At 37.6% G+C, this 13,590-nt stretch overlaps 1 protein-coding gene across 5 annotated transcripts in view; it reads left to right on the top strand.

Annotated features, from left to right (window-relative positions):
• The window catches only part of RB1CC1 (RB1 inducible coiled-coil 1), a 101,965-nt gene that overhangs the window by 56,831 nt on the left and 31,544 nt on the right, over positions 1–13,590 (top strand). For all 5 annotated transcript variants that reach the window (XM_037143604.2, XM_037143603.2, XM_053661216.1 and 2 more), the window contains 7 exons: positions 2,316–2,500; positions 2,668–2,854; positions 2,939–3,020; positions 3,300–3,361; positions 7,238–7,341; positions 7,759–7,885; positions 7,970–9,870. In XM_037143604.2, coding sequence (XP_036999499.2) covers positions 2,316–2,500; positions 2,668–2,854; positions 2,939–3,020; positions 3,300–3,361; positions 7,238–7,341; positions 7,759–7,885; positions 7,970–9,870 — 2,648 coding nt within the window. The remainder of the gene's footprint in view (positions 1–2,315; positions 2,501–2,667; positions 2,855–2,938; positions 3,021–3,299; positions 3,362–7,237; positions 7,342–7,758; positions 7,886–7,969; positions 9,871–13,590) is intronic.

Raw genomic sequence — 13,590 nt, 5'->3', positions numbered from 1 at the left:
TCCTGGGAGGCCCTTAACAGAGTTTCTTTGAAAAACTGTAGGTGTGTTCCCCTGCCCCTGCGTCACCCATCTTAGTCTGCCTCAGCTTATTTCTAATAATGTGTAGTTTATAATGAACTAGCTGTCTTTTTTAAGGGAGGGGCCCTTCTGTGTAAGAGGTAAGCTCTTTTCTGCTTCTAGCTGGTGTCAGCTGTGTGCGCTGGCCCAGGCTGGGTGGTGCCCTGATTCCCCCTTGCTGCATCTATTTCTGATCTCCCTGCCTTGCTGGTCTCAGTGGAATAAGGGCTCTAGGAACCAGTGTATTTTGTACAATGAGCCCTTTAGCATTTTTCTTACTATCTTTCTCCTGCAGATATGCACAGGGGGTTCTTGAGCCTGTCCTACCTGTTCTGCAAAGCTTCCCTGTTAGATTCAGTGCTGGTAGTCCTGTAGGAGGTGGGGGCTGAGTACATCCTTACCCTCCCAGAGATTTGAACTCTGCTAGGGAAGGGGTTCTGCCTGACTAAATAATCTCTGGTGCTCAACTCTTGCCTAATTTCCAGCCCACTAGCCTCGTAATAGACAGTCCCCAACTTTGTTTTACCATAGGCCCATCTTGCTAGCCGCACTGGGCTGGGGTCCAGAAATCCCTTTGCTGTGCAACTTTCTAATCTCCCTGTCCAGCTCTATTCAGCAGGAGCAAACTGTACTTTCAGCCTTGTCCCTTTGCTGGCAGGCACGTTTTAGCTCCCATTTTAAAAATTCTCTCTGTGGCACACCAACTGCAATACCAAGTTATTGTCCAGTTTTTCATGCACACTGCCTTTCCAAAAACCAAAAGTGTCTCACAGTCATGGGTGGCCACGGCCTGTCTCCTCCCAACCCAGAAGTGGCCCCTGATCCTTTTGGAAGATAGAGTGCCTCTTTCTGTCACTCTCCCAGTTGGTGTTTGATGCTGCAGCTATGGACCTGCTGCTCACTGTGTGTGTGTGTGTGTGTGTGTGTGTGTGTGTGTGTGTAGCCTGGATCTTCCCAACTTCACATATCCTCTCAATTTACTCCTGGCCCAGGTCTGGGGGTTCCCTGCCCTGGGAGGGAGCCATGAAGCTGCAATTTCTGACTAGTCTTTCTGCAGCTGCAGGCACCACAAAGGGAGTATTTCCCCTTCTACTTGTAAAATCTCTTTACTACCCGTTGCGAAATGTCTTCTGTACTCTTTGGCTTCCAAACTTCTTATCAGCTAGGATTCTGTTGATTATTCAGCATTTTTGTTGGAAGATGAGCCAAGAATCAGAGTTTGGGGCAAGAATAATTAGACTCAGCTTCTACCTACTAGGCTACCGTCTTCTGTATATCTTCTTCAGACATTTTTTTAAAGATTTTATTTACTTATTTTTTAGAAGAGAGGGGAAGAGAGGGAGAGAAACATCAATGTGTGGTTGCCTCTCACATGGCTCCCACTGGGGACCTGGTCTGCAACCCAGGCATGTACCCTGACTGGGAATCGAACTGGCTACTCTCTGGTTCTGAGCCCAGGCTCAGTCCACTGAGCTACACCAGCCAGGGCCTCTTCGGACATTTTTTAAGTGCTTGCTGTTGGGTTTAGTTTGTCTGGTTGTATGTACAAAAGATGACTTTCAAATATGACACATATGTCTAAATTTATAGCCTAAAAACAATCCCTTTCCTATTTAAGAAAATGATGTAAATTTCACTTGTCAAAATATATTTCATAGCTAAGAAAAATAGTATATTTTCCTACCAAATAATAAAATGTACTGGGAAATTGCACTGTTAAGTCATTGTTCTAAAGATGGCACAAACTATCTCATCTGTCAGTTGAATAAAATATAGGCCAGAAATAAAAAGTACAAAGTCAATTAATTGTTGTTTTTCATTTGGATAAGTGTACAAAATACTCTTGAATATCATTGGCCAAGATTAAATCAGTTACTCTTTTTCATGGCTTAAAATCAGTGATCGTATTTTATTTAATACTCATGCTCTGACCCATGTGTAGTAGGAGTCTAGACAGACACATAGGTTCTAGTTCTAATTTGGCTATTAAATGTGTCCTTCAACAAGTTTCTATCTCTTCCTGGGTTTACATTTTTTTTCTAGCATGAATATGGAAGTGAATTAGATAAATATAGATTTTTTTTTAAAAAAACATGGAACCTTTTTTTATGTCCACATATACCATAATAAAAAAGTAGCACTTAAAATTTTTTGAAAGTAGCACAGTTTTTGGTTAACATAAAGATTTTCCTTCTAAAAGAATATTCACATCTGTCATGAAACAAATTTAATGTCTTTTGAAATATTTTCTCTCAAAGGGATTTTTAGCTAATCAGATGAGAGCTGAAAACTTGAAGGATGCATCTGTATTACCTGATTTATGCCTCAGTCATGCAAATCAGTTGATGATTATGTTGCAAAATCATAGAAAACTGTTGGACATTAAACAGAAGTGTACCACTGCCAAACAAGAACTAGCAACTAACCTACATGTAAGACTGAAGTAAGTGTTATTTTGTTATTTCTAATTTAGGATGTTTAGAGTTGGTGTTACTTAATTTCTCCCAAGTGGTGGCATATTTTTCTTATCACTGTATTGAAATACTTAATTGATTAACTTGGCATTAGATTATTTTTATAGACTTTGTATGTCTCAATTTCATTCTATAGGTGGTGTTGCTTTGTAATGCTTCATGCTGATCAAGATGGAGAGAAATTGCAAGCTTTGCTTCGCCTTGTAATAGAGCTATTAGAAAGAGTCAAAATTGTTGAAGCTCTTAGTACAGTTCCTCAGATGTACTGCTTAGCTGTTGTAGAAGTTGTAAGGAGAAAGATGTTCATAAAACACTACAGGGAGGTATGCAAGTTTTATTCTGTTTTAATTATATATCAGTCTTAATGGATTGTTGTGCAATAATAACATAAAGTTTCCTCTTTTTAGTGGGCCGGGGCTTTAGTCAAAGATGGAAAGCGATTATATGAAGCTGAAAAGTCAAAAAGGGAATCCTTTGGAAAATTATTTAGTAAGTGCTCTTCATTAATAATTTAAATTTATTTTTTAGGTAAAAAGTGGTTTTTATTTTACAGATATGAACATATTGTAGCATGTATATGATTTTAATTAGCATTGAAATTTATGGGAACATTCCTTTTAAGTCTATAGAGTTGAATCCACTGTTAACTTTTAAATATAAAGTATTATCAGAATGTTTTTAAAAAACAGGGATTTTTTTCCCTTTGGTTTTTGTTTTTCATCCTAAATAAAGTTATAAAATAACCATATTGTTAATTTCTTTACATAGGGAAATCTTTTTTAAGAAATCGTCTATTTAGAGGATTGGACTCCTGGCCCCCATCCTTCTGTGTATGTATTTATTTCCTAACCATAACTAAATTTTGTATGTGTTCAGAGTTTGATTTCAGAAGTAGAGGTAGTTATCAGAAATTTTTTATCAACATAAAGTTTTTGGCTTTAAAAACAGCAGTTGTTATAAAGCTTTAAAATACATTTATAGTTTTTTTTATTATATTCTGTTGATTATGTTACTAAAGTTTTCTTCATTTTTCTCCCTTTGCTCCCTCTTCCCAGGGTCCCCTATTCCCTCAGCAGTCCCTCCACCATTGTTCACGTTCATGAGTTATGCCTATAAGTTCTTTGGCTACTCCATTTCCTGTACTGTACTTCATATCCCCATGGCTGCCCCTAGGGCTCACTGCCTATTTGTTCTTCTTACTCCCCTCACCTCTTCACTCATTCTCCCACACCCCCCTCCCATCTGGCAGTCATTTAATAACCAACTTCTTTTCTCTTTTAAGAGTTTTTTTTTAATCTTTTACCTTTGGCCTTTTAATAATGATGTATCCTGGAGTGAGCCTCTTTGCATCCATCGTAATTGGGACTCTGTGGTTCCTGAACGTGCCTGTCTATTCCCTTCACCAAATTAAGGAAGTTTTCCGTCACTATTTTTTCAGATAGACTTCTGATTTCTTGCTCTTTCTCTTATCCTTCTGGTACCTCTATGAGGTATTGGACATCTTGAAGTTGTCCCAGAGGCTGTTTGTACTATCCTCATTTTGGGGGGTACTTTTTTCTTCTTGTTGTTCTGTGTGGTTGTTTAACACTTCCTTATGTTCCAAGTCATTGATTTGATTCTCAGCTTCATTCACTCTATTGTTCTTTCCCTATAAATTGCTCTTTATTTCAATTAGTGTATCCTTAGTTTCTGACTAGGTCTTTTTATGCTGCTGAGGTCCTCACAGAGTTCCTTGAGCATCCTTATAATCAGTGTTTTGAACCCTGCATCTGATAGATTGCTTATCACCATTTTGTTTAGCCTTTTTTTAGAATTTTGATCTGATCTTTTATTTGGGCCATGTTTCTTTGTCTCCTCATTTTGACATTCTCTCTGTGTTTGTTTCTGTGTATTAAGTAGAACTGCTTTGACTCCGTGTTTCAGTAGTGTGCCCTAATGTAGTAGGTGTCCTGTAGGATCCAGTGACACAGCCTCCCTTCTCACCCAAGCTGGGTACTTGAAGTGGTGCCCCTCATGTAGACTGAGAACACCCTCCTCTTGTAGTTACTATTGGCAGATCAGTGTGAGGGACTTACCCAGGCTAGGCAGCTTGCAAGGACTGGCTGTGACCCTGACCACCAGCCTCCACCGTCCATGGAGGATCAGCTGTGCAGGAATAGGATGGTAGTGTTTCAAGGGAGTCTATAACTGTCCACTGGATACACTAGCCCTGGGATTTCCACGGTGGTGCAGTCCAAGGTCAGCCCCCAACTATCTTTTGCCCAGGTCACCCTGCCTGAGCTGTAAAGTAATCTGAGATGGCTGCTACTTGTGCTTGGCTTGGAGATTCCCAGGCAAAACCAGCCTGTGAATCTAATCTGGCTGCCCCTAGAGCTCACTGAAGCCACGCTGTTGTTTGTTTGATAGGATTTAGGATCCAAGATCAGCCTTTTTTTTCTTTTGAAAAACATCTTGGGTGGGCCCGCAAGTTGGGTGGGACAGAGCCTCTGAGGATCCCCAAGGTGGGTCAGACAGTGTCAGCCAGGTTGTTGGAGTCTCAGATGTGGCACCAGTTTACCAGCTCTGTTTGGGGAGAGTGTAGCAAAGTGATAATGGCCTCTGCTCATCCCTATGCCAGACACTTCAGTCTCTCTCCCTGTATACCACTGGTGTCCTTCAAGCTGCCACCCTGGTGCTGGAACTCAGAAGGAACAAGTCTGAGTAGGTAACCCCATGTCTGGGTTCTTTAGAGGAATTGACCAGGGCTCCAGAAATTTCTTTCACCCACTCAGTCCCTACTGGTTTTCACAGCCAGAAGTTGTGGGGACTTATCTTCCCGGCACTGGAATCCTGGGCTGGGAGGCCTGGTGTGGGTCTGGGACTCCTCACTCCTGAGATATTTCTCTGGAATTTTTATCCATATGAGTCTGGGACCAGCTCGTTCTGTGTCTACACCTTTCCTACCAGTCTGGATGGATGTGGTTTATTTAATTCTGTAGTTTTCAGGCTTCTATTCAACTCAATTTCTGATGTTCCTGAGTGATGGTTCTGTATTTTAGTTGTAATTTGTATGTGGTCGTGCAAAGAGATGAGCCATGACTGCCTATACCACCATCTGGACTCAAAGTCTGTAGTTTTGATGTAGACTCTTCTTAGTACAGGGGGATGTCTTACTATACTGTTAAGATTGATAGGAATAGATTCTTTTATTTGTATTTTGTCTTTTTCTCCTTTTGTCGCTTTCTTTACCATTTTCTTCTTTTCTTCCCTTCCCTGCTTTTCTTCCCTCCCTGTCCTCTCCTGTTTTTCTTCCTCTTTTTATTCTTTTACCCGTGGACCCCCTTTCTTTTATTTATGTGTTGACAAATCAGAGTAGAGTGGACTTGTCGGGTAGCTTTCATTTGGAACCATGAAAAATAAGTTTGATATATTTTTAAACCAGATTTCATAGTAAGAGAAGTTTAGGAAGCACTGTAGGTTGCTTTGCTTGTTTGTGTTTTCTTAGACATTCAGCTTAGCTGTTAAACAAGTTTCTGTGCTGTAGGATTTCTTAGGGCTTTAAATATATATCTTAGAGAGAGTAATATAATAGGGTTCCCACACTTATCTAGAAAACTCTGTTTAAATAAGAGAATCTTAACATTTCTAAATCCATGTAAAAATTAAAACAAATGGAGTTTATTTTTAAAGATTCATTTCTTGGCCAAAGAAAGAAATAGTAGGGCTTACCATGTAATTTTTTTTAAGAAGTTGAACTAATGACTTGTATTTTTACAAAATGTAAAGGTCAAGTGAATGGCAAGGAAGTGTTACATGGGGAAAAATGATTTTTACCATTTTAAAACAAGGCGTGCTAATAGGTGATAGGAATAGATACAGGGCTAAGGCTAGAGAGATCCTCATGATTATTCTACAGGTCAAGGAGAAATTTGAGAATAGTTTATGTACTAGTGAAACATGATTCCTTTAACGTTGACAGAAATGCTAGAATTCCCATAGAAAGATGCAGAAAATAGAAATGGGCAGGAACGAGTACATCAGTTGACTATGTAGAGCTTGGGTATCCCGCCCTGGCTGGAGTAGTTCAGTGGATTGAGCGCGGGCCTGCGAACCAGAGTATCGCGGTTCGATTCCCAGTCAGGGCACATGCCTGGGTTGCAGGTCAGTTCCCAGCGAGGGTTGCACGAGAGGCAACCATACATTGATATTTCTCTCCCTCTCTCCTTCCCTTCCCCTCTAAAGATAAATAAAATAAAATCTAAAAAAAAAAAAAAAAAGAAGCCCTGGCTGGTGTAGGTCAGTGGCTTGAGCGCAGGCCTGTGAACCAGAGGATCACAGTTTGATTCCCAGTCAGGGCACATTCCTGGGTTGCAGGCCAGTTCCCTGCAGGCTATTTCCCAGCAGGGGAAGCACTAGAAGCAACCGTACATTGATGTTTCTCTCCCTCCTTCCCCTCTAAAGATAAATAAATAAAATCTTAAAAAAAAAAAAAAAAACTTAAGAAAAAAAAAAGAACTTGGGTATCCCAGTTATTTAAAACTTAGAAAAATAGTACACCATGTCATTGAATAGTCCTTTATTTTTAATTTACTTTATTCTATTTGTTAAGTGTGAGTTGATCAGTTGAAGCATTTTCATGTATTTGTTTTACTGAATTTGATTATAGTAAAAGAGAATTTATAAATTTATTCTGTATATTTTATGGTAAATTATTATTATTTGTATAGACACAGAAACCTCGAAAGTTTGACTGTGGGCTTCCAGATATTTCATTAAAAGATTTACAGTTTCTGCAGTCATTTTGTCCTTCAGAAGTTCAGCCATTCCTCAGGTAAATGTCATTAGTATTTTTAACTTTAGATATCACTTTACAATGTTTTCATTATTCTGGATCTGTGGAAAGCAGTACCAAAGCACTCTTAGGAGATACCAGAGTAGAGATATTTCATAATAGACTGTCTCTCCTATGGCTGTTTTAAGAAATTTCTGCAGAATGTAAAAATGACCAGAAAATAAAGAAATTCATGTCTTATATGTAATTATTTTCTAGTGGTGACTCTGATTTTGTTTACTGTGAGAGATTTCTAATTTATCATTTTAGTGATTATATCTTAGGTTTCTTGAGCTATTTTTGGTGTTGATTGAAAGAGGATGATAATGTAGTTATTTTTGACAGATTAAAATATTTGGTTGTACTTATCTTTTTATTAAAAAATCAGAAATCTGATCTGATTACATTTTATTTCAGGGTTCCCTTACTTTGTGACTTTGAACCTCTACACCAGCATGTACTTGCTCTACATAATTTGGTAAAAGCAGCACAAAGTTTGGATGAAATGTCACAGACCATTACAGATCTACTGAGTGAACAAAAGGCAAATTAGTTTCTTTCAAATGGTTTATTAGCATAAAATGTTTATGTTGCTGCAGCTGTATAAGCCTGTCTCTCTCTTTTCCAGGCATCCATGAGTCAGACATCCCCACAGTCAGCTTCCTCACCAAGGATAGAAAGCGCAACAGAAATTACAACTACTACCTCACCAAGAACGCCCCCTCCACTCGCTGTGCAGGATCCCTTATGTCCTGCTGTATGTCCCTTAGAAGAATTGTCTCCAGATAGCATTGATGCACATACATTTGATTTTGAAACTATCCCCCATCCAAACATAGAACAGACTATTCACCAAGTTTCATTAGACTTGGATTCATTAGCAGAAAGTCCTGAATCAGATTTTATGTCTGCTGTGAATGAGTTTGTAATAGAAGAAAATTTATCATCTCCTAATCCTATAAGTGACCCACAAAGTCCAGAAATGATGGTGGAATCACTTTACTCATCAGTTATCAATGCAATAGATAGTAGACGTATGCAGGATACAAATATATGTGGTAAAGAGGATTTAGGAGATCATGTTTCTCTAAATGTGCAGTTGGAAAAATGTAGGATTATTGCCCAAGACTCCCAGTTCACTATACAAACCATCAAGAAAGACCTCTGCCACTTCAGAACATATGTACAAAAAGAACAGTGCGACTTCTCAAATTCTTTAAAGTTTACAGCAACAGAAATAAGAAACATTATGGAAAAGGTAAAATATTCTGTGGAAGTAACACTAAATGAAAAACATCAAAAAGAACTACAGTCTTTAAAAAGTGAATATGAAGGCAAACTTGATACACTAATAAAGGAGAGTGAAGAAAACAAAAACAAAATTAAAAAGCTTAAAGGAGACTTAGTATGCCTTGAGGAGGTTTTACAAAATAAAGATAATGAATTTGCTTTGGTTAAAAATGAAAAAGAAGCTGCCATCTGCCTGCAGAATGAAAAGGACCAGAAGTTGTTAGAGATGGAAAATATAATTCATACTCAAAATTGTGAAATTAAAGAACTCAAAGAGTCACGAGAGATAGCGTTAAAAGACTTAAGAAAGCTCCATGTTGAAAATGATGAGAAGATCCAGTTGTTGAGGACAGAACTTCAGAACTTAGAGCAAAGTCATCTAAAGGAATTAGAGGACACTCTGCATGTCAGGCACAAACAGGAGTTCGAGAAAGTTATGACAGACCAGAAAGTTTCTTTGGAGAAATTACAAAATGAAAATCAACAAACAATCAATCAGATTCAAGAGTCTCATGCCACAATTATTCAGGAAAAAGAAGAACAGCTACAGGAGTTAAAACTTAAGGTGTCTGATTTGTCAGACATGAGATGTAAGTTAGAGGTTGAACTTGCATTGAAGGAAGCAGAAACTGATGAAATAAAAATTTTGCTAGAAGAAAGCAAAGCACAGCAGAATGAGACCTTAAAATCTCTCCTTGAACAAGAAACAGAAAACTTGAGAACAGAGATAAGTAAACTAAACCAAAAAATTCAGGATAATAATGAAAATTACCAGGTAGGCTTAGCAGAACTAAGAACTTTAATGACAATTGAAAAAGATCAGTGTATTTCAGAGTTAATTAGTAAACATGAAGAAGAATCTAATATGCTTAAAGCTGAATTAAACCAAGTAACATCATTGCATCGCCAAGCATTTGAAATAGAAAAAGTCCTGAAAGAAGAAATAGTTGAACTGCAGAGTAAATTGGACTCAGCATTGAGTGCTCTTGAAAAACAAAAAGATGAAAAAATCACCCAACAAGAAGAAAGGTATGAAGCTATCATCCAGAAACTTGAGAAAGACAAAGAAAAATTAGTCATGAACCAGGAACAAGAGAGAGAAGAGTTAATGCAGAAGCTTAATTGTGAAAAAGAAAAAGCTATTCAGAATGCTCTAGAAGAATTTAAATTGGAGAGAGAAGCTGTTGAGAAAGAGTTATTAGAACAAGTTAAACATCTTGAGAATCACATAGCAAAAAGGTAAGAACCTTCAAGTCTGTGATTATAAATTTAAAATACTGGTGACTCAAATCAGTTTTGTGTTTAATCACATTACCTTGATTTACTCTCATATCTTAGGTAAATGTAACAGTTGATATAAAATAAAAACTTGTACATCTTAAATAGTTAATTTTTTTGCAAACATTTTGAAAGTAATAGATTTCACAAATCTCTTAGTGGATTTTAAAAATGGATTAGAGTTTTGGATTTCTAAAGAAATGATTTTTTGAAAAATTCAAATGTTTCGAGAGCTTCCTTTTTTAATTTATCAGTTTCCTTCTTTGGTTTATTTGAAGGTTTTTTTCCTGAATTATTCAATCAGAAATTACTTTTCCTCTTTTTAAATTGTGTATGTATGTATACAAAGATAACAGTTTCCCATGAGCAGTGGTTAGTAAGTGTTAAATTTGAGATTGGGGCTATGTATAGTTTCATTATTGTGACTTTCTTGATATTAAAATTTCAGTAATTTCCTTGTTTTTTCAGATGATACTATTTTTTAAATTCCATGTTTTGTACAGTGGTGGGATTTTTGTAGTTTTATTATTGTTACTGACTGATGTTACCATTTGTTATTAGAGAAAATGGTCTTTAGTTTTTCTATTCTTTAAAATTTATTCAGGTGTTTTGTGGCTAATAAAAACTTTATAACATTAGCAATTAGTTCTATTATTCTTCCAAGTGAATATATTTATATTTATGTATACTTTATATATTTTAACCTCTGTTTCTTGCCTTATCACTTTACACAGTCTCTTGTGATTGACTCTCTGCTGTGTAATATTCATATATTGGTGTACAGTTAAACCTCTTCTGTTTTGAAAACAGAGACTCTTTATGAATTCTGGGGGAATTAAAGGGTTTAATATGGGAATTAAGGTTGCACAAACAGTTATAGAACTGGGCGGGTAAGGTCAAAGTAGTTACTGCAGAAGGCTAGGAAAATTCTAAGTGAAATGTGAGGAAAAGACACTAAGCATCCACCAAAGCTCATAGTTTCCATGGCTCACTGGGAAGCTGCTGCAACATTCAAGAATCTCTTCAAGTGCCAATGATGTGGCTCCATTGGCAGCACAGTGGTAGGAAGCCACTGTGAAACTGCATCTGGATACAACCACCTATATTGACCTGGAGAATTATCTTGGGTTGCTCTTCTACTTTCCAAACCTTGTATCTGTTCTTTTCATTGGTGAACTTGAAGTTATAAAGGGGTTTCTGGAAAATATAGAATCTGTATTACATTGCAGATCAGATTCTAGAAAAGGAATGAGAGCAATGGCAAGCTGACAGCATTTTAGCACTGTACACCTTGTTTCAAACTCAGTAATCGTACATATTTCTTTTACTCATATTGAACTATCAAATAAAGGCATTTACAATGTCATGTTTTTGTCAAATGTGATTCAACTTATATCCCTCATATCTCCTCAGATACCCTAACCCTTTCTTCCAAAGGTGAAACTTAAACTTAATGTCATTCTAGCCATCCTAGAGTGAACATATTGATGTTCATTAATTTTTCTACATAGATATAGTCTCTCTTTGATACTCTAAGTTAAATGTTAAAGTATAGGGTTAACTAGCATTGTCACAACACATGTTATGTACTAGGAGAGAGAAGGAAAAAAATGAAAACTTGATTATATAGGCTTAATCACTATATACATTTTTTTTCGTTCTTTATTTCTGTATTTAGCTTTGTAACTCTGGAACACAGGTGGCAAACACAAGGCCTGTGGGCCAAATCTAGCTCTCTACCTTGTTTTAGCCAGTCCAGCACTTAGTTTCTATCCAGCGGCAGCACCCAGCTTTCTCTTAACTGTTAGGAAGTAATTACATTTATACAGTCCTAAAATTACATTTGGCCCTTTGAAGGCAACTGCAGGGCTGATGTTGTCCCCGGTGAAAATTAGTTTGGCACCCCTGCTCTAGAAGGTATTTACAGCTTCCTTCTATTCCCACTCCACTTTTCATCTTGGACATCACCTCAGCTGATTTTACTTCTTGATCTGAGGAGACTTGTCATTAAATGGTACTTCCTATAAAATAGTTGCTGTAGTTTTTTATTTGACCCTTTATCATTGGACACAGAGTGCCAAGAGACATGCTGTAAAAGCCCCTGACTTCCAGTAATATTCTTCCCTGCCCTTGTGTAGGAGAAACTGTTTCCCACTGATAATTTGAGTTCTGTTATATCAGTACAGCCTTCTTTGCATGTCGGTTCAGTGACATGAGGAACTCTAATTAGCTAAGTGTTAGTTTAAGCTTCCAGTTCAATGGGACCCTGGTTGTATCTCCTGGTAAAGAAATCTTTTGTGGGGTAGGAGCATATGGGGGCCGTATCTACTCTAAATCATCATGACCCAAAATTGTAGGGAGAAGAAGCAAAATTTGTGCTAATGGCTCTAGGAGTAATAGAGTGGCTATTCCAATTTTTATCTTCCAGTTTCTGTCCTCGATTCTCCAACCCATATATATTAACTATGGCAGAGTTAGTCTCACAGAGTAGTGTCTGGTTCAGAGAATGTACTGCATTCTGTAGCCCTCAAAATGTCACCCATGTGGTATTATAACTGAGTTTTCAATAAATTGATCCACAGTTGTATCAGGACAGCTGCTTTAGAGATTGGTGTATGTGGTGAGATCTGACTCCCTTGAGTATGAGGCCATGGCTATACATGGTTTTTTGTAAAATAAAGTCCTCTCTTTAGAAGCAATTCTAGTGGAATACTGTAACAGTAAATTAAGTCTTTTGTAAGTTCAGGAGTGGTGTTTATTGCAGAAACATTGTGGTCATGGAAGGTTAATCTATATAGAGAATAATGAGCTATTTTTGTGAGAACAGATTGCTGTCCTCTTCATGATGGAAGTGATCAAGTGTCACCAAGTGATTGGTCTGAAAGAGCTCTGCAGAATTGGGTTCTCACTTTCTGCATGTCATTAGCATTTTGAATAGGACTGATATGGCTAAAGAATTTGATACCCAGAGAATGTTCAACTTGCACATCTGATTATTATGAGGTTCCTCACAGTGGGACATAATGTACTCAGAGTATTGTCTGTATTCTCATACTTTGTACCTCCTTTAAGATGTTCATCCATATTTCTCCTCTACAAACCTTCTTGTCACCAGATTTCAGTCTACTTTCTTCCAAGTCACTCACTATCCAGTCAAGTCTTTGGCCAGTATCCATGAATTACTGAGGTTTGATAGCCCTGGCTATTTCTCCAAGGTAACGTCAAGGACACTGCTTATTGCTGCTACCAGGAAGATTTCCTTTCACTACTGTTCTTCAGGATATCTACTCAGTGGGCCTCTAGTACTTAAACTGTGCTTTTGAATAATGTCAGCGTATTGTGTAGAATTATCAGGAAACCAGGTCTTCCAGGTTTTTTCCCCTCGTATGGAATGCCCTACTTGTGATGGAGAGAAAAGAAACAACATAGCAGGAGTAAGAGCCTTGGGAACCTGAACCTCTTGAACTTTGTGCTATCAAGACTTCTTTGAGCTCCATCCTATGCGTGCCACATCTGCTTGATGGTGGAGTACTGCTATGTACACTCAACTTCATGGGTTGATAGGTTAGATATTACCTTCTTTATGATGGGCAACTCAGGGAACATGATAACTTGGGAGACCATGGTCAGTTTTTCAATATCTATACAGACCCAGTAGCAAGCCATTTTACAAGAGAAAAA

The sequence above is a fragment of the Artibeus jamaicensis genome, unplaced genomic scaffold, assembly GCF_021234435.1.
Source record: "Artibeus jamaicensis isolate MK-2021 breed Jamaican fruit bat unplaced genomic scaffold, CSHL_Jam_final scaffold_916, whole genome shotgun sequence".
Lineage (NCBI taxonomy): Eukaryota > Metazoa > Chordata > Mammalia > Chiroptera > Phyllostomidae > Artibeus > Artibeus jamaicensis.
The sequence above is the reverse complement of the archived record's forward strand: the minus strand, read 5'-3'. Positions and strand labels throughout refer to the sequence as shown.